The sequence below is a fragment of the Microtus pennsylvanicus genome, chromosome 1, assembly GCF_037038515.1.
Source record: "Microtus pennsylvanicus isolate mMicPen1 chromosome 1, mMicPen1.hap1, whole genome shotgun sequence".
In the NCBI taxonomy this organism is placed as follows: domain Eukaryota; kingdom Metazoa; phylum Chordata; class Mammalia; order Rodentia; family Cricetidae; genus Microtus; species Microtus pennsylvanicus.
In genome coordinates this window covers 201,300,595-201,323,932 of record NC_134579.1, presented here as the reverse complement: position 1 = coordinate 201,323,932, position 23,338 = coordinate 201,300,595, and the positions used below count along the sequence as shown (strand labels likewise).

The window sequence follows — 23,338 nt, the reverse complement described above, 5'->3', positions numbered from 1 at the left end:
AATTTCCCTTATGAAAGTAGATGCAAAAATTCTCAATTAAAAATGGAATCACTATACATATATTTTCAGTCTATTCTTATGTAAGCATTGTGTTCATAACTGCTTATTTATTTTTTGTTTACCTATTATTTCAATGAATTCATAATATCTAATTTCTATTATATGTTTCATTTAACTCAGCATCAATCCTTTCAAATTTCGAATTTGTGGATTTTGGTTTTAAAGTCTCTTTTTTTGTTTGTTTGTTTTTGTTTTTCGAGACAGCACTTCTCTGTAGCTTTGGAGCCTGTTCTGGAACTAGCGCTTGTAGACCAGGCTGGCCTCGAACTCACAGAGATCTGCATGTCTCTGCCTCTTAAGTGCTGGAATTAAAGGCCTGCCACCACCTCCCGACTTAAAGTCTCTTATTTTTATAAACAAAACTATGGCAGGTTTCATTGTTGCTATAAATCCTTCACACATTTTTTTTCTGTCTCCTAATTGCCAAAATATTTTTCCTTTCTAGGACCTTCCATGCCTGGTACATGTGGAAGCCCCAAGGGAGGAATGACTCCATTTTGGAGGCCACTGGGAGTGGGACCTCACAAGGCCCCACGGATCCTCAAACTGGTTCCGAAACTCTATCTCCGTGTCCCATGAGCTAGCTAGCAGAGCCTTTCATAGGCTCTGTCCCACAGGATTACCCCTGATGGTCACTGGGGTAGTCTGGGCCTCACACTTTATCGACTTGGGAACTTCGGGCTCCTGGGTAAATACTTTCTGTGTGCACTGCTGACTTGGTAGTTCTTTCCACCAGCTGATGGAGCTTGTGCTGAAGTCAACCTGCTTCCTCAGGAGAACTGGGAGCCTAGGTTGGCCTCTACCAAGGATATTCCAACAAAGGTTTGCAGAGCTGCACTTCCACCTGAACTCTCTGCAAAGCAATAGGATTCAAGCCTGGTCATTTCTTTAACAGGTAAGGTAGAGGAAATGCTTAGAAAACATTATGCTCTGAGGACAGCCAAATTCTGCCTGGATGGTTACATGCCCCTTCCCACAACAGCCGTGAGCCAGCTGGTGACCCGGAACTTCACGCAGAAGTTCCTATTACAGTGCTCAAGGGTTAGGTCAGCTTCCTCATGCCCGCCTGCCTGGAGCTACAACAGTTCACACTTCCGGCTGAGGCCTTGCATTTTTGCTGTGCTGTGTTGCAGCAATCTGCCAGGGTCTCCTGGAACAGCAGCCTCCTTTATGGCTGCTGGCAGAGGCTGCGAAAACTCATTTGTGCTTAGAACCTTTACTCACAGGTGTAAAAGCAAAAGACAGCGTGCCACTGCCGAGAATTGCTTGAGAAGACGCTGTCATCTTCAATTCCTCCTAATGTGGGGTTTAGGAGCTTCCCATTCTTTATGCAGGTTCTCTGTTTTGTTTTTGTTTTAAATCTCACTTTGCTGCCTGGTTAGAAAATAGTCTTGGGACCTACGCATTGTTACAGCATATCCCTAAGCAGGAAAAATAGACCACTCCATACTACTGATAGAGAAACCTAGGCAAAAGGTAGATCTTTATATCATTATGTTCTATCGGGTGCTGCCATAGCCTATGGATTAAAAATATGAGGACTTTGTATCAAAAAAGCAGGGATAAGGTTAACTTACTTAGAAGGTTAACAGTCTTTTGTTTTGGGGTACAGGGTCTTTCTATGTAGTTCTGTCTGTCCTGAAACCCCCTCTGTATACCACAGTGACCTCAGACTCACAGAGCTCCACCTGCCTCCACTGGCTTATAGGTGTGTGCCACCACACCTGGTTCTGGAGTTAACAGTCTTAAAGTTAGTATTAAAAAGAAGATTTCATTTTCTAAGAAATAAGGGCTCTTCTAATATTTGTTTCCTGTTTCAGTCTGCCACACATAAGTCAACGCTTCCTCTTCGAGCTCCTAAGCTTTGTAACTAATTGACTGCCTTTCCTTGAAACACATCAAATATATTTCAATTACATTGAATATTACTTAAAAAGATTCCACTCAATGGTTACAACCTAGTCTATGGGATCACCTGTAGTGTTAGGCAAACATGACAAATACTGTTCAAGTTAAGCCCAAGGTCAAATACACTGAGGACTTCAAACACCCTGGTAAAGGCTGCTTATTAAATCCTCAGCACAGCCTGTGTGACTTTGAAGTTGGCTGGCAGAATCTAGCAGTTGCTTTAGTATAGATAGATCCATTTAAGTATTCAATGGATATTGTGCCTGATCTCACCAATTCTGAGAGCTAGATAATTTTTAAAGTTTGTCTTATACTTTAGATTTTTAATTGCATGATTGTTATTCCAAAGTGAATGTATGTGTGCCATAAGCCTGGTGTCTGCGGAAGTCAGAAGAGGGCACTGGATCTCCTAGAACTGGAATTACAGTTGGTTGTGAGTCATGGTCCTCTGCAAGAGTAGCAAGTGTGCTTAACCACTCCACAATAAAGGAAGATTTAGGAACTTGTAATACTTGTTGTAAAACATGTTGCGAAGTTTTAGAAAAGTCAAATCTGTAATATCAAAAACAAGACTTATCCACAGTTACTTTAGCAATACGCCTAAATACTAGTAGATGACATCATATCATTAAAATCACAAACTGTATCAAAAATTCAATTATAGATATATTTGGTGGGAACACTTTTGAAAAACTTATTAAAGTCAATGGAGAAGATTTATAACATAAACTCTGGCTATTTCAAATGTTCAGAATAGGATACTAAAAATGCTAAAAATAAATAAATAAAATACAATACAACAACAAAAGCCCAATAGATAATTGAGTGAAAAACTGACTCCCATCGAAGAAATAGTAAACTATGAAAGAGAAGGGAGCAGCAAGCACGAGGATTCAGTGATGAGGATGGTGGGTGTACTGATTACAGAAAGAGTGTGTTGCGGTGAATTGGGGGATGAAACGGTGCAGTGCATACATCGTCACTAGGAAATGCATTCAAACAGCATTATGTGGAGCTTGAAGATCTGGAAATCTAGCTACGCCATAAATGTCAGGAAGTGAGAAGGCGGTCTCAAAAAAGAACAAATGCTGGAGCCATTTGTAAGCTCCTAGCTTGAACTAAACCTGGTATTACATCCCCGTGTTGATAGTATGACAGGCTGGGAAATTTGAATGGAGACAGACTTCCACTAGGGTAAGACACCAGGGAGAGTATTTCCCATATGGCAGAGAACTCAAGATTCTAGCATTAAGATTTGGGAGGAGGTGGAGTTATGGTAAAACTTTTAAATATGGTAAATGTGCCCATTTATCAGAAAGAACTGTTCTTATGTTGGAACGAAGTCCTAGGGGCCTCTGCTGGCCCATTGGCTATGTTGCAGCTCAGTTGTAGCAAGGTTTTAGGTTTCTGGAGAGAGACTAGTGCTCAAGAGAAGAGGAACATTCTTCAGGTATCTCCAAAGAGCAGCTGTTTGCCAACCGACTGGATATTACTCAACACGGTAACGACTATCATGTCCTCTTGTGAGAGTTCACCAAGGGCTTCAGCAGTAGGTTAGGGACCTGAACACTATAGCAACTGCATGGCAAGAATAAAGCGCATGATCTCAGAATATCTACAAGACATGAACAAAAACAACAGAACAAAAGGCAAAATGCAAAGCTAGGAGCAGTCAGCATCTCAAAAGAAAGGAAGCAAACCCAAGGGAAGAGAAATGAGGTAATTTTAAAAGTCTTTAAAATGAGTGGTCTTACAGTTCTCAAAAGAGATAACAGGTCTGTGAGATCGGGAAGGTTATTAGACAAAAATTCAGATGTGAACAGACATTAACCAATTTTAGTAGTAAAAATTTAAGAAGATCAAGTAATTATTATAAAATAGCATAAAAAGAGATAACCTATTGTTATAGGGAAGCTATTAGAACATAGATTTTAAAAGCTGGTATATACATATAAAAAACAAAAAATATAAAGTAGACATGTCTACATGTTTATGTTTACAGACTACACATAACACAGACATACTAAGATTTCCAGAAAGATGAAGTGGATAGAATGTGAGAATGGGGATAAAGAGATTAGAATGTTGAAGAGATTCCTACGAAAAAAATATTGAAATGACAAAAATGGGTTTTCAAATCCAAGTTTAACCATTTTTTTTAAATGAATAGAAGGTAAGAAGGTGGTAATCTGAGCCTGAGTATACCAAATAAAAATGCAGGTCAATCATATATATAGATATATTACACTTGCCTATTTATATAACAGAGTATCAAATTACTTGGAATGAAGAACTATCTCAAATTCATAATAAGAGTAGGCATCAGAAAGTAATAAAGTATGATTTGCAGAATCAAAGTTAATCTATTGCCAGGGCTAAAGTCAATATCCAACTAAACTCTTATTCAAAAGATAAAAGTGTTCATCTTCAATGAGATACAAACATTTCAACAATTGATTTTACTATCCCAATTCTTCATTAAACTCACATAATAATAATAATAAGGATAATAATATCTGTGCTTCTAAAAGATATGATTATGTTATTAAAATAGAGCACTTAACAAAAGGGATTCTGAGAGATGCAATTGTTCTTGTGTTTTTCTGTAGAAATGGCGCTGAATAACTATCAAACTTGGTGGAAAGTATTTGAGGTAAACCTGCGTGTGAAAAGAAATTAAGGATACTCTGAGAAATCAGACATAAAACAAAGAGAAGAAAGAATAGATCTTATGTTAGTGAAGAATTAATTGGAAACTGTGCTATAGGAAGACATGAGAACTGGGAATGCAGAATTCTTTTAATTGAGGCAAATAACAGATATCTTGGAAGTAAACATTTTAGAAAATATATAATTTCAGACTGGGTAAGCAAATCCCTCACTTAAGCTGTGGTTCACTTATTTCTAAGTAACAGTGAACCCCAACTGCTCCATGTTGAGTGCTGAGTAGATAGGGAAGCGACAGCAACAAGCAACAGAGCAAAACAGAGGAAGAGCCTGGGAATTTTAAAACTGAAGAAAATTCCAAGCTTCACAACTTCACTTCACGGTAGGAATTCTAGGTGTTCCTAGATTCATGATACACACACTTTAAACTTAAATTTTGATCATATATGTGGGTGTGTGACATATACACACATATATGTGTGATATATATGTGTGTGAACAGACATTAAACAATTTTAGGCCCGGCGGTGGTGACGCACGCCTTTAATTCCAGCACTCGGGAGGCAGAGGCAGGCGGATCTCTGTGAGTTCAAGGCCAGCCTGGTCTACAAAGGGAGTTCCAGGACCAGCTCCAAAGCTACAGAGAAACCCTGTCTCGAAAAACAAAAAATAAACAAAAAAACAAAACAAAACAAAACAAAACAATTTTAGTAGTAAAATTTAAGAAGTTCAAGTAATTATTATAAAATAGCATAAAGAATAAATAATCAACTGCTGTGGGGGCTGTTAGAATGTAGATTTTAAAAACTGGTATATATGTAGAAAGAAACAAAAAATGTGAAGCAGACATGTGAACAGACTAAACGTAACATATATAGGTATATGTATATATATATGTGTGTGTGTGTGTATGTGTGTGTTTGTGTGTGTGTATGTGTTTAGCCTGCAGGTATATCTGTACACCACATGAATGCTGGTGCCCACAGCAGCCAGAAACGAAGTCGGGTCCCCTAGAATTAGAATTATAGACAGTTGTGAATCATCATGTAAGTGCTGGGAATTGAACGTCCATCCTCTAGAAGTCAGTGCTCTTAACAACCGAGCTATCTCTCCAGCCCCATAAAACATAACTTTTCACCTCACGTATGTATTTGATTAGGAAGTTGTGTCCAAGATGATGTATTTTTGTCTACATAGTATTTTATTCAAATTCACCTATATTTAGTAACTTAAATACCTTGCCTGACTTAGAATTGAGACAAGGTCAAAATTGTCTTTATATATGATTATATTAGTTCATAAATTTATTAAAATATTTTCATATGACTATTATTAATAAAGTAACTAACTCCAGGAGACATAAAAGCACTATTGACTCATACTTTGCAAAGACAATAAAGTGATATTTAAATGACTTTTAAAGACAGGGCTGTCATGATAACGTTTCCATGGCTGCAGGTGTTATGCTGTAATAATGTTCACATTCTCTATTACTCTTTCCTTTCTCCTCATACCTCACGCCATGGTAGAGTATGCCTGTGATCTTAGCACTGGGAAGCAGAGACAGGAAGACCCAGAATTTGAGGATAGCCGGGGGCACCACAAGATCTTATCTCTAATTAATTAGTTAATTAAAATCAATAAATTAGTTAAAGTAAATATTAAGACACTTAACAAGACTAATACAATATGAACTATACAGGAGGGGTCTTGGAGACTTTTAAGCACGAAAAGGCAGCTGATCTGGTTTGTCCAGGCACAGACACAATTGTTCATCTCTGTTTTGATGACATTATTTTATAGAAGCTGGCCACTAAGGGGATATTAGAGTTTCAATAAAACAGGGTCCTGGAATTTTACCACTGTTTTCTGAAAGCATGCTGTTCAGTGTTGGGGCATGATTTTACTCCTGGTGGGAGGCAGCTTATTTATGCCAAATGCAATCAGCATGCCTTAAGTAGTGTCAGCTAATACTCACAGGGAACCTGAATATGAATAGAATTACACAATGGACTTAATTTGGTCTGGGGGCATTCTGAGTCACACTCTTGAGAAAATCAAATTCCTAAGGAAAGGAGTTGCAAAAAACATGTTTTGTAATTTAAAAATAGTTAAAAAAAAAAAGAAACAAGTTGTTACGTTGACCTTTTATTCCCCTAGTTTTACTAAAATTATTTAAATAGAAACTGATTTTTACAATTTAACATTTGTCTGTTTTTTAAGATACAGTATGCTTGAGTGAATAGAAAGATTAACAAAATCCAGTTTCTAGTCTCAAATTAGCAAGGACCAAGGCACATGATTGCTGGAGCATAAAGATAAGAGCTGAGAAGGATGTAAAGAAGTTAGGGGCAGAGTACTTTGCTAGCACAGAAGAGGAGGAAACTATATCCAAGTGAGTGAAGAAGCCATGTTTGGCCTCATGGGAAAGACCTTCAGTTTAGCATGGGTTGGTTGGATCAGTGTTATTAGGCATGTAGGATGGGAAGTGGGCTACTGCAGGAGGAGGCCTGGAGAAGTTAATAAATTTGCATTTAATTGATGATCATTGGCTTAATGATCAATAGGAAGAAAAGTGAGGGTCCAACTAAAAAAACCATTTGAGAATGACTTAATTTGGAGGTAGAAGAAAGAAAATAAGGCAGATGGGCAGATGGATTCCAGGAATGGAAAAGAGAGGCAAAACGAAGGGTGAGTACAGGAAAATAGCTCATCAGTATCACCAGGTCTGGAGGACACTGGGGCTTGACTGATGGTCAATAATGCTGCAAAACAAGCAACTGAAGCATCAGGACATTGATCACTGGTCAGGACGGAACCTGAGTCACCTATCTGGTCCTGGAAGTAGACTTGGTAACCCAGAGTACCGACAAGGTCATACATAACTATGTAAACCTGGCTCCGAGGCTTTTAAGCCTTGACAGCAGGACACGGAGAAAGCAAAAGGAAGTCTCATTGCTCTTTACATTTAGAGTCAATCCAATCAAGCTGTCAATTACACGTATAGGACAATCTCCCAGGAATTGCTAAATATTTGTACTTCAGTATTCATTGTGACACAATTAAAATCATATCCAGTATTTCTTTAATTAAAAAATGTACTATATATTAATTTAACCACACAAATTAGCATGGCTACTGCCTCAGATTCTTGAATTGCCTTGAACCCACCCTGAGAAGGGCTACAGACAGCCTCAGGAACCTGGGAGGGAATATTTACAATAAAATTTCAAAGCACCTACTTGGGTCCTTCTTCCCCATGTGGACTTCCTGGGGGTGAAAATAAGCACAAAGAGTCACCCTCCCACTTGTCCTCCATGCCACACAAAGGTGCATTTTAATCTATTTTGGATACGGCTTTCAATCAACTTCTCCTCACATTACGTGGCAGAATAAGTATACAGACCATTTAAACTAATTCCATCATTTAAATAATCTCTGGCCTAGAAATGTCACAGTAACATGAACGTCGACAGGATGTTGTTAAAATTACTTTTGGAGAAGCCACTGTTTATGCCACTGGAAGGCTTACCAACAATGCCACAGTGCCAAGGCATAAACTCGATCGTGTTTCAGGTAAGAAGAGGAACATTCCATGAGCATCTACTTTTAAATCTTTTAACATAATAGATTTTTAGAACTTTTTATTACTTAGTAAAACTTTATAAGATATTGGTGATCCTAGTAAGCAAATATGGCCCCTGTCTCCAGACTAATACAAAATTTTAGGGCAAAAGTGATGCTATACATGATGGCTCTAGGGGTTGGGATAGCTGTTTGAATCCCTAGTATCCACATAACACCAGCTGCAGTAATACACATCTGTAATCCCAGAGTGGGTACAGTAAGATTGGACTGCAAAGACAAGGGGATCCCTGGAATCTTGTCAGCCAATTAACTCCCAATGTAGTGTTAAACATAAAATGGTCACAAAAAAGGTGGAAGTTACATATAGACACCCAAAGTTGTCCTCTGACCTTCAGATGTACATCACGCCACAAGCATGTCTACACACACACACACACACACACACACATGGACACATGGACACACGCACACACACAATGACTTTAAAAAGAATGAGTGATTTCAACAACAAATCAAGTCTCAGCCATAACTCTTCAACCACATCAAATTGGAGTAAATTACTACAGAAACCTTCAAGTGAAGATTTCAGACAAAGAACTCAAGGCAGAGCCTGTTACGGCTGAAAGACAGTCTTAGCCTCATTAAGCGGGGCAATTTGCCTGAGCAAGACTTTATATTTTAAAATACGCAATGGACACTTACATAACGTCATAATCTTTGCCGAGTGTTACCCAGGGGCAGGGATTCTTGGAACCTGAGATGGGCCTCTGCCCTCTGGCTCTCATGTCCTCACCCTCTCTGATTCAGAGGGTTTTATGACCCAGCTATAAGACTTGTTTCCACTTCAACTCTCTTAAATTATACCCTGCTTTTATTACGACACACTGTGTCAGGCCCTGAGGAAATATGAAATAAACTAGACCTATAACTTTTTAACCCTTCCCTTTTCAGGCACCACACTCTCAGGTCTGTACACCGTCACTGTGTGTACTGCCATAGAGGAAGGCAAACATAGCTTTTCCCATCGTTACTTCTCAGATCTTCTCGGCCACCCACCACCCTGTGTTCCTCATGCTCGTCAACAGGACAGAAGGAGGCATCCCCCAAGCTCAAACCATGGCTCGTTTTGTTCTGCCTTGGATTGAAGTCCAGCATAAATTCCATGGACCTGTCAGATTGTGTTTCTGAAATCACTGCTCAGACATCTAAGCCATGTGTTCCCCACACGACTTTATAGTTCTCTCTTTACCTTTCCATCTCGTTCCACTACACGCTCACGAGCTAGCACCTGTCAAGAGCCACAGACCCTCTGCATGGGCGGTCTAGATGACCTCTTGTGCCCCAAACATCTGCCTCTCCAGCACTAGCTGTCTAAGGAGTGACTGTTGAGGGAAATGGTGAAAGCTCCAGAGAAGCAACTTCCTCTTTAACACACACAGCCTCGTTCTGGGAGTCTCATGATTTCGCTAATCTAACCTCATGCTGACACATGACTTCTTTGCTGTCCACCAAGTCCTCAGGGAAATTAAAACATGATTATAGATTTCCCGGTGGCTTCTCTTATGAACTGTATTTCCACCCACGCCGCATCATAACTCCTTTGATGGAATTATCTTGATGCACAATTCTTTATCTTTTGTGGATTTCCGATGACGTCAGTGGGAGGTACGCTCATTAAATGGTTAGAAACACGAAGAATTTGAATTCCCCCTGGGTGTATTTCTATCTGTGGCGCTAGCATTTTAAATGTTTGTAGTTGTTGGGGTCTACAAAGGTCAATTATAGAAATCACAAAGCTCCCCCCACACTCCTTCCTTTGTTCCTCCACCTTTGCTCCTCTGGCCTCTCACTTTGGTGTGGACTGTGCAGATGGAACTAGGAATATGGTGAGTGCTGATATTCACCGGGAGCCATAAAGGAGCCTCCTCCTGTGCCTCATTCTCTGCAGTGGGTGGGACTGTCCCCATCTCTGTAAACAGAGGAACATACGCCACCACCCACTGCTGCACAGCTGCATGTAATCAGCTCCTTTTTCTCTCTTTCAGATAACCAGGAACTCAATTTAATACTCAGCAAGAAATGTATTATTCTAGTTTATATTGCTCTCATAATACCATTAAAATTAAGTTTGAAAATAATCCCATTTTTCACATATGGACAGACACATTAACCTTTTCTGAGAATTCTATAAAGTTAAAATGGGTGTTGTGGCCATAAGGACACAATTAACATGGAGATGAGTTATGTATTTCTCAATCTGAGAGACGTTTGATGACAAGATATCACCATTACAAATCTAGAAGGTGTTATAATTTTTGCTACTTGAATAACTTTCTTGCAGTGTTTTAAATCATATTTTGAATATGCTATTGGAGGTAGAAGAAAATTTTGTGACTACTAATACCAAATTGTACCCCATCCCCCTTGTGGACTACTCTGCCAAGTTTGGAATATTTAAGTGTGTCCAAATGTGCATTAATGATAATAATGGCTCTGAGGGCCGCATGTGTATAAAGGTGTACATGCAGAGGCCAGAAGGGGACATCAGCTATCCTGCTCTGTGACATCTACCTTATTCCATGGAAAGAGACCCTCACATCAAACTGGGAACTGGGTTGACGGGTAGGAAGCCCCAGGGAACTACTTGCCTGTATTCCAAGCCCCGTGCTACTTGTGATGCCACATCCAGGCTTTAATTTGTGTGTGTGTGTGTGTGTGTGTGTGTGTGTGCACATGTGTGTGCACGTATACACTCTGAGAGTCGTACTTGTGTCTTTGTGCTTACACAGCATACATTCTTACCCACTGAGCCATCCCTACAGCCTTCTAATTACTTCGAATGCTTAGGTTGTATCTTTTTGCCTTATGGTTGGTCCTTCCAAGAAGATCAAATCCCTCATCTGAAGAATGCTTGTACAAGTATGTAATGGGTAGAAGAATCTTTGCAGTATCATTCAGTTATCAAAACAACTCAGTCAAATGTGTTTATGATTCCTAATTACTGCTATATAATGTTACAGAAGACACCTTATCCATATCCCGGAATGCTGAAGTCCTACTTGCCAGTGGAATGGGTTTAGAATGTGATACCTTTAGAAGGTTATTAGGTCATAAAGGCAAAGCTTTCGTGATGGGACTAGTGTCTTTCAAAGAGGAAAAGGATTGGTTCTCATCCTTTCTACCAAGTGAAGGCACAGAAAGAGCTAGGTCCCCTGTGAGTCAGGCCTTGGCAATACCTGTCCCTTGGTCTTGCATTTCTAGCCTCCAGAACTGCGAGAAACAACTCCTAGTAGCCGCAGTTACTGAACTAAGTATTCTATTGACTTCTTAGAATTGGCTAAAGTATTGAAACAATGATTCCTACAGGTTATGCTAATGTTCATTATGTTAAACAGTAATGGAAAAGTCACATGAGTCAAGACTTTAAGTATTTTTACTATATCCCCATACTTATTTTGGAGTTAAAAAAAAAAATCTCAAAGCTACACAGTGAAACCCCATCTCAAAAAAAAAAAAACAAAAAAATTAAAATAAATAAATCTAATAGAACAATAGAGGGGCAAAGCAATCATACTTTAATGGACCTCACTTGAAAAGAAAAGCAACCATTTGAATTCAAAATGTTTGTCCATCATCATAAATGACCCGTTGCCAGTGTGAACCCTAAAAAGATTTTATATGGTCTGAATGAGAAAGTGCACACCATAGAACCAACCTCTAACTGAATGCACAAAGTGAGATGGGTCAGTTTTAACATCTCATTTTGCACAATGCCAACAAAAGATCAAACTAGGACATGTAAGGAGAAATGGGCTTTAATCAAATCCAGAAGAACTGAAAACTGAGGTAGGGAACCAAACTAAGAGGTCATTTACCACACACACAGTAAAAACTTATTAGTTGTTGGTGACCCTAGTAAGCAAAAGCCAGCTATGGCCCCTGCCTCGGGACTGATGCATAATTTTAAGGTAAAGCAGATGCCATAGATGCCAACTTCAGGGGGTGGTGCCTGAAATGGATGCTTTCAAGGTTATGAAAGTTTTTTCTCATTGCCTTATCCTGGATTATGGGAGAGTCGATTGATTTTATTAGCTATGTAACCATAGGAGTGGTAAGATGACATCAAGTTCTCTAACTTTCTCCCATGGTACTACAAAAGACAACCACACCAGAGTCGTAGCTGGACTTTGATCCCTAAGGCTTTGTGACTGCGTGACACTTTGCTCTGTATCTGTGAGTCAGCCTTGCATTCACCATTGGTTTTGTGGCAAAACCTCATAGGAAGGACTTGATTTATCATCCACTTCACATTCTCTCATTTAATGCTACATCAAAATAATGATGTGATATTCAATGCTTAATCACTGGTAGTAAAACCTAGGTTTGAAATATTATGGTATAAAAGTACTTACCATTTCTCTTCTATTTTTATAAATCAAACATGCACTTGTACCAGCAGGATTTCAATTCAGGTTATTTTGCAAGAAAGAAGCATATGTGAAATACATCATCTTTTCTAAAAGAAATGTAGTTCTGGCAAAGCCATAGCCAGTGTCTTACAGTGGGACTGTGAGCCTCCTTTTTGGTGCAGCCATCACAGAACCTATCAGATCATGTCTTCTCTCCAGAAACTGATAAAAACTAGCTGCCTTGTAGAAGAAGAAAAAATCATGTTTTTCACTTTCAGGCTGTAATAAACTATTTAATACTGATGACTTCCCCAGCTCCTAAATAGGTTTGAGTATATGAACATCATTATTTGGGGGAAGTCCTTTTTCAAGTAAAATCTGTCACCAACTATTGTTTTTTCATTTAGTCTGTTTAAGTAAGTTTTACCAGGTGACCCAATTCTCTGTCTACATGGGACAATGAGTCAGTGTGGCTATCAGAGACATCCTTCTTGAACAGAGTCTGCAGGAATTAGCTCATGAATACTCACAGTGCTGGAACTAAATAAAAGTGATTTAACCTAAGAATCTGACCTATACTACTAATTACTTTTTTCATATATATTTCATACACACACACACACACACACACACACACAAAGCATTTTTTAATACTTACTATATATGACCTAAGAATTATTCTAGGTAATAAGAATTTGACAATGTATAAAACAGAAAAAACAAAAACCCTGTCTTCAGAGAACTTATGTTAGGAAGTACCTAAAATAATCCAGTATTGGGCAGACAAATGAAAAAAAATCAGTTAAAAAACTGTGAGGTGTGTGTGCATGTGTGTTGTGTGTGTTTGTGTATGTGTAACATGAAGAAAAACGGCAGCAAAAAAGTCAATGAAGAAAAAGCAGAATGGAAGACAGGGAGTATTGGGTATTTTGAGCTTTTGCTTTAGTTTGGGCAGGGAAGTAGGGATACAATTTTAAAACAGGCAACTAAAAAAGAAGCTGAGAAGAAATTACATTTAGATAACTTGTGAAGGAGATGGAGAGGGACCTAATGGACATCTGGAGGGAAAAGACAGAGTGTGGAGACCCTGGGGTGGGAACAACTGAAGAGACCCTACAAGGACAGGGTAGCTGGTATTCTAATGTGTCTGAGGGTAAGTGAACCTGTAAGGAGAAAATCAGAGAGGCCGTGTGGGCTCGATTCTCCAGGCCCTTATGGGTCTTAGACTTCTAGACTGGAATATTAGGCAACATTGAAATGGCTCTATTCACAACGCGTGCACAAAAGTAGTGTGATCCTGTAAAGATCACTTTCGTATGTACCATCGGGTCTGAAATTGAAACTAAGGAAGTGAATGGCTTATCTGCTGGGTATCTGGACATTTGTTTTTTATAAAAGAGGACAGAAGTAGAAGACCATAGAATCTCCACTCTGGACTGAGCCCAGGAGATGAATTCACAAGGAAAACAGTTCAAACAGGAGGGACCAGAGAGCAGAAGACGCAGGAGGTGTTTATTTTAGATCGGGAAGCGTATGTAAGCAAGCGTGTATGTAAGAATCAATATATATATATCGTACTGCCAATCTCCCACAGGAACTGCATGGAGAGGACTGTTCAGGATTCCCCTGAAGTAGGGTTTGGTGTCTCGAAGCTGGAATGGCTTACAAATTATAATATAATATAATATAATATAATATAATATAATATAATATAATATAATATATACTACAGAATATCTGGTTATATCCAAAGGGAAGGAAACACCAAAGGAAAATACTACGAATAGGGAGGTTAAGACACACCAGCAGCCCAGAACAAAAAGATCCCACGAACCAGCAGCCTACATACCACCTCCCCAGTAGGCCTTAGGAACGCCACCTCATGCTCATGCGGTAGACTTTACTCTTTCAGTTTTCTGAAGTCACTGCATATTCAATTGCATCTGGTTAAAAGTCTGGAAAGGTTGGGCTACTGCAAGAATAAAACTCTCACTTCCTCTCCTCCTCTCTCTCTTCCCTTTCTTTCCTTCCCCCCGCCCCCCACTCCCCACTCCCCAGGCCTCTTTTCAGGTGGACTGGTGAAAGTGGGCGGGTCTTTAACTGGAGTTTTCCTAGATAAACCTTCTCTTTCAGAGCTTCTGAGAGGCCTGTGACACTCAGGATAGGGGGCGCCGCTGGGAGAGTCACAGAAACATTTCCAACGGGAAAGCAGCCTCTCTGGAAAGGAAATGGCTCTAAAGTAAGGAGGATGTGGGAACAGGCTTCTCCTAGACTGGTCCCTTGGAAGACAGACACAAGGCAAGCGGATCAATTCCTTGTGTGGTAGTTTGCTCTGGAGCCAGTCCCGGCACTGGGTGGGAGTGGTCCAGGGGTAGGGAAGGCACACGGTGGAAGAAGTCCCTTACTCTTTAGATTTGTCAGATCCGTGCGCAGAATTGATCCGATGCACTTCTTTTCTTTTAGCTTGTTTGGAGGCCATGCCCGAGGCTCACCCTGGCAGCCGCCACCAGGGCCCACTGAGCGCGCTCGCGGGACTAGGCCCGCGAGGCTTCCCGCGTCCGCGGTTGCCAGGAGACGGAGACCGTGACCGAGTTCTGAGAACCGGAAGCTCCCGCCAGGCCTGCTTGAGGGCGGAGGGCCGGCTCTGAGTGGAGACACAGTTTAAGACCTAGGAGTTGGTTTATTCCGGAGGAACTGTGATGTGGGCAAGCATTGACAGTATCAAATGGCTGCTGAGGGGTTTCTTTGAAGCTTGTTATGCCTGGGTTTCAGGCTCTGAACCTTAAACTCAGTTATTCAACTATGAGAATATAGATTTTTATGGGTGTCCAACCCCGTGTTCTCTTAGCTGAAGAAATGAGTTTCTTCATTAAATACTACTGAGTTTGCCAAAGGTTTAAAAAACGGTGGATCCGGAAGAGAATCCATTTGTGGAGTCGGGGAGATAAACAAGCAGCGTCCTGTCTGGCTAAATGAAAGGATTAATCTGGTTAAGGAATGCAGGGGTGCTGAAAATGCTGGACAACAGGGATGTATTAAAGCTTGGGTTTGGAGCTCAGGCAGTCTGTGCAGTTAGGTTGCCTTGGAACTGGTTTTCTTTGACCTTCCATTGTTCATTTGCTAGCAGATGCTGACATCTACTCTGAGGATAAAATGGATGTAAAGTGTTAAGTACAACATGCATGACTCCTTTCGTGCCTTCTGGGAGAGGGTAGATAACTTGAATAAATATGGCCAATCAGCTAAATATAGGGCCCGTGGATCCTATACTCAACTAAAAAATGCTTATACTGGAAGGTCACCACTGACTGAGACAAAACATTATTTTTTCAGCCCATTGTAACTTCAAGACAAATTTGACCCATGGTCCTGAGGTTTAGAACATATATGTGGCCTCTCCCATAAACTGGGAAGTACTAAGCATCTTTAAATAAAATATGCCCCTCTGCTCTTGGGAGTAAAACAGGATTCAGTTGAGAAAGCAGCTTCCTCAAATCAAATCTTTCAACTCTGGCAAATGACTGCTCCACTCTCTCCATTCTACGGAGCCTGGGTTGTCAAACTACTGCAGTCTTAATACTGTTGAGAGCTACATCAATGACAATTAGATAATGACTCAGTATATTTTACACATAAAATAAATTCAAAGCCTAAAGTACTAAATTTATTACTGCAGAAGTGTCCTCAAATTCTTCCTTTAAACTGCATCTACAGACAATGGAAGGTCCATAGAGGGCCCTGCTTTGTTTGCCAAAGTTCTAGAACTTCCATAGAATTCCTCTAAATGAAAGTAGACTAAATAGTGAGAAAACATATCAGTAATGATTTTAATGAAGTAGTAAGGAACATTGCCATAAGTTGGTACAAATGACCATGTTTGAAATAGTACAGCTCTGAGTAGCCAACCGCATAGGTGGGTGAATTTAATTCGGAGCAGGGGCAGTCATCACCGTCCATGCCTGCGAATGCCAAGACCCTGAGAGAAGAAAGGCTCCGCAAATCAAAACAGCTACATGCCAAACAATTACAAAGAACTCCAGACCTAGAGGGACAAAGTGTCCCGCCAGAAATCACAACGCTGCACACTGATGGCGGCTGGATGACAGGCATAAGAGTGCCGATTTAAGCTGAGCTTATTTCACAAAGCGACTTTCAGATAGATGGTTATCTATCATTAAGATTAAAAATATGAGCGAAGTATTGGAACGAGAGGATCACACAGCAATTTTAACAACTATGTGGTCCTAAGAAACTCTTAGGCTTGTGTTCCTTCTGTAATTATCATATCGAGAAGGCAACATGTGTAGATGGAATCTCTCTTCCATATAGAGTTAAAAAACTTGAGCAAGTCACATAAGTAGCATGTGTGTTTCTCTAACTTTATAGTGACATGACATGTAATAGAACATGGAAGGAGACTTGATCTTAGATCCACCTTTACTTATGATTGATACCATCTTGGAATAATAAATGATATCCGTTATGACTTGTCACATGTCTACTACATTGGGAAAGGATGCCAGCTCCTTTAGAGACCATGCTGGATTTAAATACTGGCTCTTATTCACTGAATGCTCAGAACTTCCATTTTCTTTATTTGTAAAATAAGGAAGAATAATACCACAAATGGACTTGACAGGTCATTAGCGCTCAGAGGCGGGTGATATTGCCACTTGTAACGAAACTGCAGTGCACAGGAGAAGCGGAACAGATGGAGGGCAGCCCAACAAGGCAGGCTACACCTCAGGCTGAGATGCTCACTTCCTCTGGCTCCCCGTTGGTCACATTTCCCCATCCAGGTGGTTGCCTTTGGTTTCACTTTAGGGAATTTCAAACTTGCTTTCCATCAGATACCTTTAGAAACTGGGAAAGAAGAGAGTGGTATTGCTATTGCCGTTATTATTGTTTCAGTTATTATTATTGCTATCACCATCATCATCGATACTACTAAGCCACACCCCCAATAAGACTTGCTCTAGCGGGAAGAGAGATTTGACTTAGGGCAGTAGTAGCTCATAGGGAAGTGGTTAGAAAGACACACTTCTTTCTATCAGCAGAAACAGAACTAGCCTCAGGGGCTCTGCTGAAATGTGGAAGCATGCTTTGGTATAGAATATGTACCCACCATCAGCAGCCCTGGATAACCAGAGGGGAGGAGGGGAGGACTGGAGGTGTGTGTGTGTTGGGGGAAGGGGAGGTAATTTCTACCTCTTAGCATCCTCCCTTCAGGTGTCCTCCAGTGCTCAAATCCACAGGGAATCACAGCAGATTCTGCTGCTCAGTGTCTTCACAGGTAGGCCAGGTGTGCAGTTAATCACGAGAAATCCAACTACATGAAAGAGTGAACTCTACATGTTGCAGTAGGTTGAGGGCCAACACCCTTTCAACTTTGAGGTTTTGTCTCATTTGCTTAGGAAATAATAACCTTCTTTATCATGACAAGCCTTACTGTTTATAATGTAAGATATCTATGATATTGTGGTTTTCCTTATTTATGCCCCCCAGCTTTTCTCAATAATGGAGCTACAGGATCCCTCGAAACAGGAATTGTCTTACCTTTTTGACAAACTCAGCTGGGCCCTTTGAAGTCCCCAAACTCCTGCTTTTTGGCTCTTATGACTGCTCAGGAACCTTTAGTCTATAGCTCCCTTAAATTTGAGATTACAATCAATCCATTTTACAAAGAAGGAAAGTAAACTATGAAAAGGTAAAGCAACTTATCTGAAATCTAAAGCACTCAAGAGCTCAGAAAATGGAACTAGAATACAACTCTGCTTCCCAGTGCAGGTTCATAAGCAACCTGTTCCCTTCCCCTTTCAATTAGCAGGAATTAGTAGCCTTCTTTTTATAGTAATTGTTTTTGCCGCACCAGAAATTGAAAGAACCCAAGGCCTTGGCCGTGCTAAGCAAATGTGAATTCCAGAGAACTACATCCCCATCCTTAAACTAAGTGAACCGAGAGTGTTTGAAAGTGGTTTTATAAATTATAGTTTTAATTTGGTCATTGTCCTAGTGCTTGGCCTCTACAGATGCAATAGGTGATTTGGGGTCTATATGTGGCCCTACCACAAAAATCTTTATTTGTGGACACCCTTTAGCCCCAGCACTAGGGATATTTGAAATGAAATTCTGAATTTATTTAAACAAGGGAACAAAGAAAGAAGGTATTAATCCCTAGAATCTCTAGCTAGGTTTGGAACAATACGTCTTTAATCCCAGCCTTTAGGAAGCAGAAGCATCTTTAAGAAGCATGAATTTCTGAGAGTTTGAAGATAGCCTGGACTGTATAGTGAGTTTAAGGACAGTCAGAGCTACCTAGTTGAGACCCTGTCTCAAAACAATAACAACAACAACAATAATATAAAAATTAATTCCTCCTAACAGATGCCATCCATAACACCCAAAAAGACCATAGTATTTTCAATAATAGCAACACAGAAAAAAATCTTAAGAACACTAATATAACCAAAAAATTCAATACCCCAAAATATAAAATTCACAATTACTGATAGCCAATAAAAATCAGTAGGCCGAAAGACATACTCCATTAAGAAAATGTTGATTCAAAATGAATAAAAAAAATACAGATGATAAAATTAGCAGATAGAACATTACAACAGTTATCATTATTGAAACCCATATGTGCAGAAGACTGGATGTGCTAACTTCAATTTAGAAACATCTGAAAAAAAATACAATGTCTATATTGCAAAACACATTGAATTGGATTGATGGCAGACCAGACATTGCAGGAAAATGGATTACTCCATTTGAAGACCCAGAAACAGAAGCTATCCAAAATGAAAGAGAGATGAAAACACTGTTGAAAAAGTAGATGAAGTCTCAGTATAGTGTAATAACACCATATGGCCCAATATTGATGTAGTTAGAACACCCAAATGGGCAGGGACATGGTGGAGACTGACCTGCTGAATATAGAAAGTGTTATATAAAAAAATAATGGTTGGTTGAAAGTTTTTATAAATTTTATAAAAGTTATAAACCTACAGATTCAAAAATTTAAGTGAACCCTAAACCTAATAAATAGTAAACACTCCAGAACCAGGTTTGCTTTAGTTAGGATTTCTATTACTCCAACGAAACACCATGATCAAAAAACAAGTTGGGAAGGAAAGGGTTTATTTGAATTATACTTCCACATTGCTGAAGGAAGTCAGGACAGGAACTCAAACAGGGCAGGATTCTGGAGGTAGGAGCTGATGCAGAGGCCATGGAGGGATGCTGTTTCCTGGTTTGTTTTCCATGACTTGTTTAGCCTTCTTTAGTATAGCACCCAGGAGCAACGTCCCAGGGATGTCATCACCCTCTATGGGCTGGGGCCTCTCCCATATATCACTAAATAAGAAAATGTCTTACAGCTATATCTCATGGAGGCAAGAAGGTGAAATTCCACACTAGCTCGGAATTGAGTATAATAGAGGGGTTCTTTATTTAGGGGGAACTCACCGATCACAGGCTTCTGTAGGAACCAGGAACAGGAACTGAACTCAGCAACCAGGTGTGAGAGAGAGACAAGAAAGAGAAAGAGAGAGAGAGTGCAGGTGGGCCTGCAACTTTGTTGGTACCCATGGTCATGACTAATCTGGTCCAGCCTCTCAAAGACCATTGGCTGAAGGAGGTTCCCCATCAGAGGCATGTCCTCAACTGAAGCTACTTCCTTTCTGATGACTTTAGCTTGTGTCAAGTTGACACACAAAGCCAGCCAGTACAAGGTTCAATAGGATCACATTGAGTAAAACTAACTACAATTATAGAGGCATCTCAAAATGAGCTCGGTGTGGAGCTGACCAGTAGTTAAGAAAGGTGATGGCTGATTTGGGATTACAGCGTGATTGACAAGCTTGAACCTGTGGCAAATAAGGACAAGGTATCAGTGTACAGCGCCTACCAAGAGTTGTAATATCTGAGACCTATGAAGGCTCCAGAAATTGGGAATTATAAAGCCTAAAAAACTTGATAGCTGTTACCATTTAAAAACATGCGTATATTTATTTTAATATTCTTACCTATCAACTCAATTGTCTATATTCTTTTTGTGTTAAATTTCTTTTCACTGGTTTATTTTTCCTCTTAATGCTATGTATTTCACCACCTTATCTTCTGTTCTTATTAGCTATAAAACATGTATTTTATCTTGTTTTGTGTTTACATCATCTAACTATAACTATTGATACTTTGAACCCTAATTTCTTTGGGTTTATCTGTAGGTCTTGGTTAGAGATTTAATTGCATGGATTGTGCATTTTATAAAAGATGAGTAGGATTGGGTTTCAACCCTAAAGAATTTGTAATTCTGTGAAGCAAACAGGGAATAAACCGACATTTACAAATGGCACAGTGGCTTCTGCCAGATAGCCAAAACCTGAGCTTATAGCAGCCCCGAGTAAGACATTCCCCTGGTTTACGTTTTGCTTCTGTGATAAAACTCTGACCAAGAGGAGCACCGCGAGGAAAAGGTTTGTTTTAGCTTATAGGTTTAGCCTGTCATCCAGAGAAATCAAGGCAGGATCCTGGAAGCAGAAGTTGTGACCTCTGCTTACAGTCTTGCTTCCATGACTTGTTCAGCTACTTTTCTTATACAGCTCAGGCCCATCTGTCCGGGGATGACATCTACAATAGGTTAGGCCCTCTTACATCAATTAACAACCCAGAAAATGCCCTTACAGATACTCTCAGTAGGTCAACCTGATGGAGGCAATTCTTCAGTCGTGGTCCGCTCTTCCAAGGTATGTCAAGTTGACAACCAAGATTAGCTTTTCACAGACCTCCAAGGTGACATATAAGATGTTATGCCAGGAAAGAAGTTTCTTGATGAGATCAGGTCCTGTGGGCACTGCATAGGTCAAATACACAGGAGGGGATGTGAATGTCCATTTAAATCATGGCCATGGGGCAACCCAGGGAAAATTGATGCAGCAAAAAAGTTGTGGATAGTACAGTAAGATGTATCCCAGGGGCCTAACAGAAAGAAATGAGCAGCTGGAAGAATACTAAGATAAGCCTCTCTCCTTTCTTACCATACAAAAAGGGCCATCAGATTAATTTAAAAGATTCTGTATTGACAGTTTGGCATGCATATGTTGGTATTTGGACTTGAAATTCTACTGAGTTGAATCACATTCTGGATGCATCGTATAGTGAGCAAGTTAGACTCTGAACCTCTACTCATCTAGAAGCATGCTTCCTGAGTTCACCTCTCATTTGGTTTATTGCAGTGATTAACTGTGCTGCAATAATAACAACGGCAAATGAAATAAAAGCAGTTATTTCTCTATGAGACATCACTGCTTAGCCTGCATCAAATTTCTTTAAAAAGGGGGCAAAAACTATAATTGCAAAGAAGAGACTAATAAAATTTTGTGTTACTACATTCTGTGAAGATTTCAAATAATTTTAACATCTTTTAAGAGATTAATGATTAATTTCAAGTTTCATAACATGGGGATTAAGAAGAGCAGAATGAAATCACATGATTAAGATAAAGCATTTCTCTCCCTCACCAAAGGATCTTGATATTACACATCCTGTCAATTTAACTAGTATCTATTCTCTTTTCTCTGAATTGCTGGTGATTCTTTACATTTTTGAAACATTTAGTTTCTGCATATGCCATATCTTACACATACTATTACACATACTATTTGTGCTTACATGCATGTACACACACACACACACACACACACACACACACAGAGAGAGAGCTCACATTATCAAAGTGCATTGTTTTAAGGGCAGTTCATTAAAAGTAAGCTTCCTTTACCAAGGAGCCAGTTTTTAAAAGTTAGAGGTCCACAGAGAAAGAGCATAGCACAGGAAAGATGTACGTAAGGACCACAGATCCATCTGTGTTTTCACTTTAATGTATTTATCATGTTTACTATGTCCATGGCCTCGTTCTGGAGGTTAGACATATAAGAAAGTGTCTTAGTTAGAGCTTCTGCTGTTGAGAAGAGACACAATGACCATGGCAAGTCATAAAGGAAAACATTTAATTGGGGGTGACTTGCAGTTCAGAGGTTTAGTTTATTATTTTTATGATGGGAACCAAGGCAGCATGCAGGCAGATGTACTGGAGAGGTAGCTGAGAGTTCTGTATTCAAATTGGCAAACAGCAAGAAGAGTGAGTGAGACACTCGCCTGACTTGAGCATCTGAAACCTCAAAGCTCAACCCCAGTGACACAGTGCCTTCACCAAGACCACACCTACTCTAACAAGGCCACACCTCCTGTACTAGCTGATTTTGTGTGTCACCTTGACACAAGCTAAAATCATCAGAGAGAAAGGAGCCTCAGTTGAGGAAATGCCTCCATGAGACAGAGCTGTAAGGCATTTTCTCAATTAGTGATCAATGGGGGAGGCCATCCCTGAGATGTTGGTCCTGAGTTATATACTAAAGCAGGCTAAACAAGTCATAGAAAACAAGCCAGTATGCAGCATCCCTCCATGGCCTCTGCATCAGTTCCTGCCTCCAGGATGCTGCCCTGTTTGAGTTTCTGTCTTGACTTCCTTCAGTGATGAACAGCAATATGGATGTATAATTCAAATAAACCGCTTCCTTCCCAACTTGCTTTTTTGGTCATGGTATTTTGTTATAGCCCCAACTAAGACTCTTCGAATAGTGTTACTCCCTATGGTCCTAGGGAGCCACTTTTATTCAAACCACGACAGGAGGATAGAAAACTGA

The 23,338-nt window shown here is 39.9% G+C and overlaps 1 protein-coding gene and 1 long non-coding RNA gene across 9 annotated transcripts in view; both read right to left on the bottom strand.

Annotated features, from left to right (window-relative positions):
* The window catches only part of Adgb (androglobin), a 118,595-nt gene extending 103,394 nt beyond the window's left edge, over window positions 1–15,201 (bottom strand). For 4 of the 8 annotated variants that reach the window (XR_012907910.1, XM_075949071.1, XM_075949057.1 and 1 more), the window contains exon 1: window positions 15,038–15,201. Coding sequence is in view for 6 of the 8 variants with exons in the window: in XM_075949071.1 (XP_075805186.1) it covers window positions 15,038–15,111 (74 nt within the window). In the remaining 2 variants the exon portion in view is untranslated. The remainder of the gene's footprint in view (window positions 1–15,037) is intronic. The other 4 variants (XM_075949108.1, XM_075949096.1, XM_075949067.1 and 1 more) reach the window with 3 other exon arrangements.
* A 1,347-nt stretch (window positions 15,202–16,548) lies between these two features.
* Window positions 16,549–20,208, bottom strand: LOC142842579 (uncharacterized). Its single transcript, XR_012909405.1, has 3 exons — window positions 20,100–20,208; window positions 18,189–18,280; window positions 16,549–17,495 (listed from the first exon to the last, which is right to left on the bottom strand). It is a non-coding gene; the product is annotated as an uncharacterized LOC142842579 (long non-coding RNA).
* Between the last annotated feature and the right edge of the window lie 3,130 nt (window positions 20,209–23,338).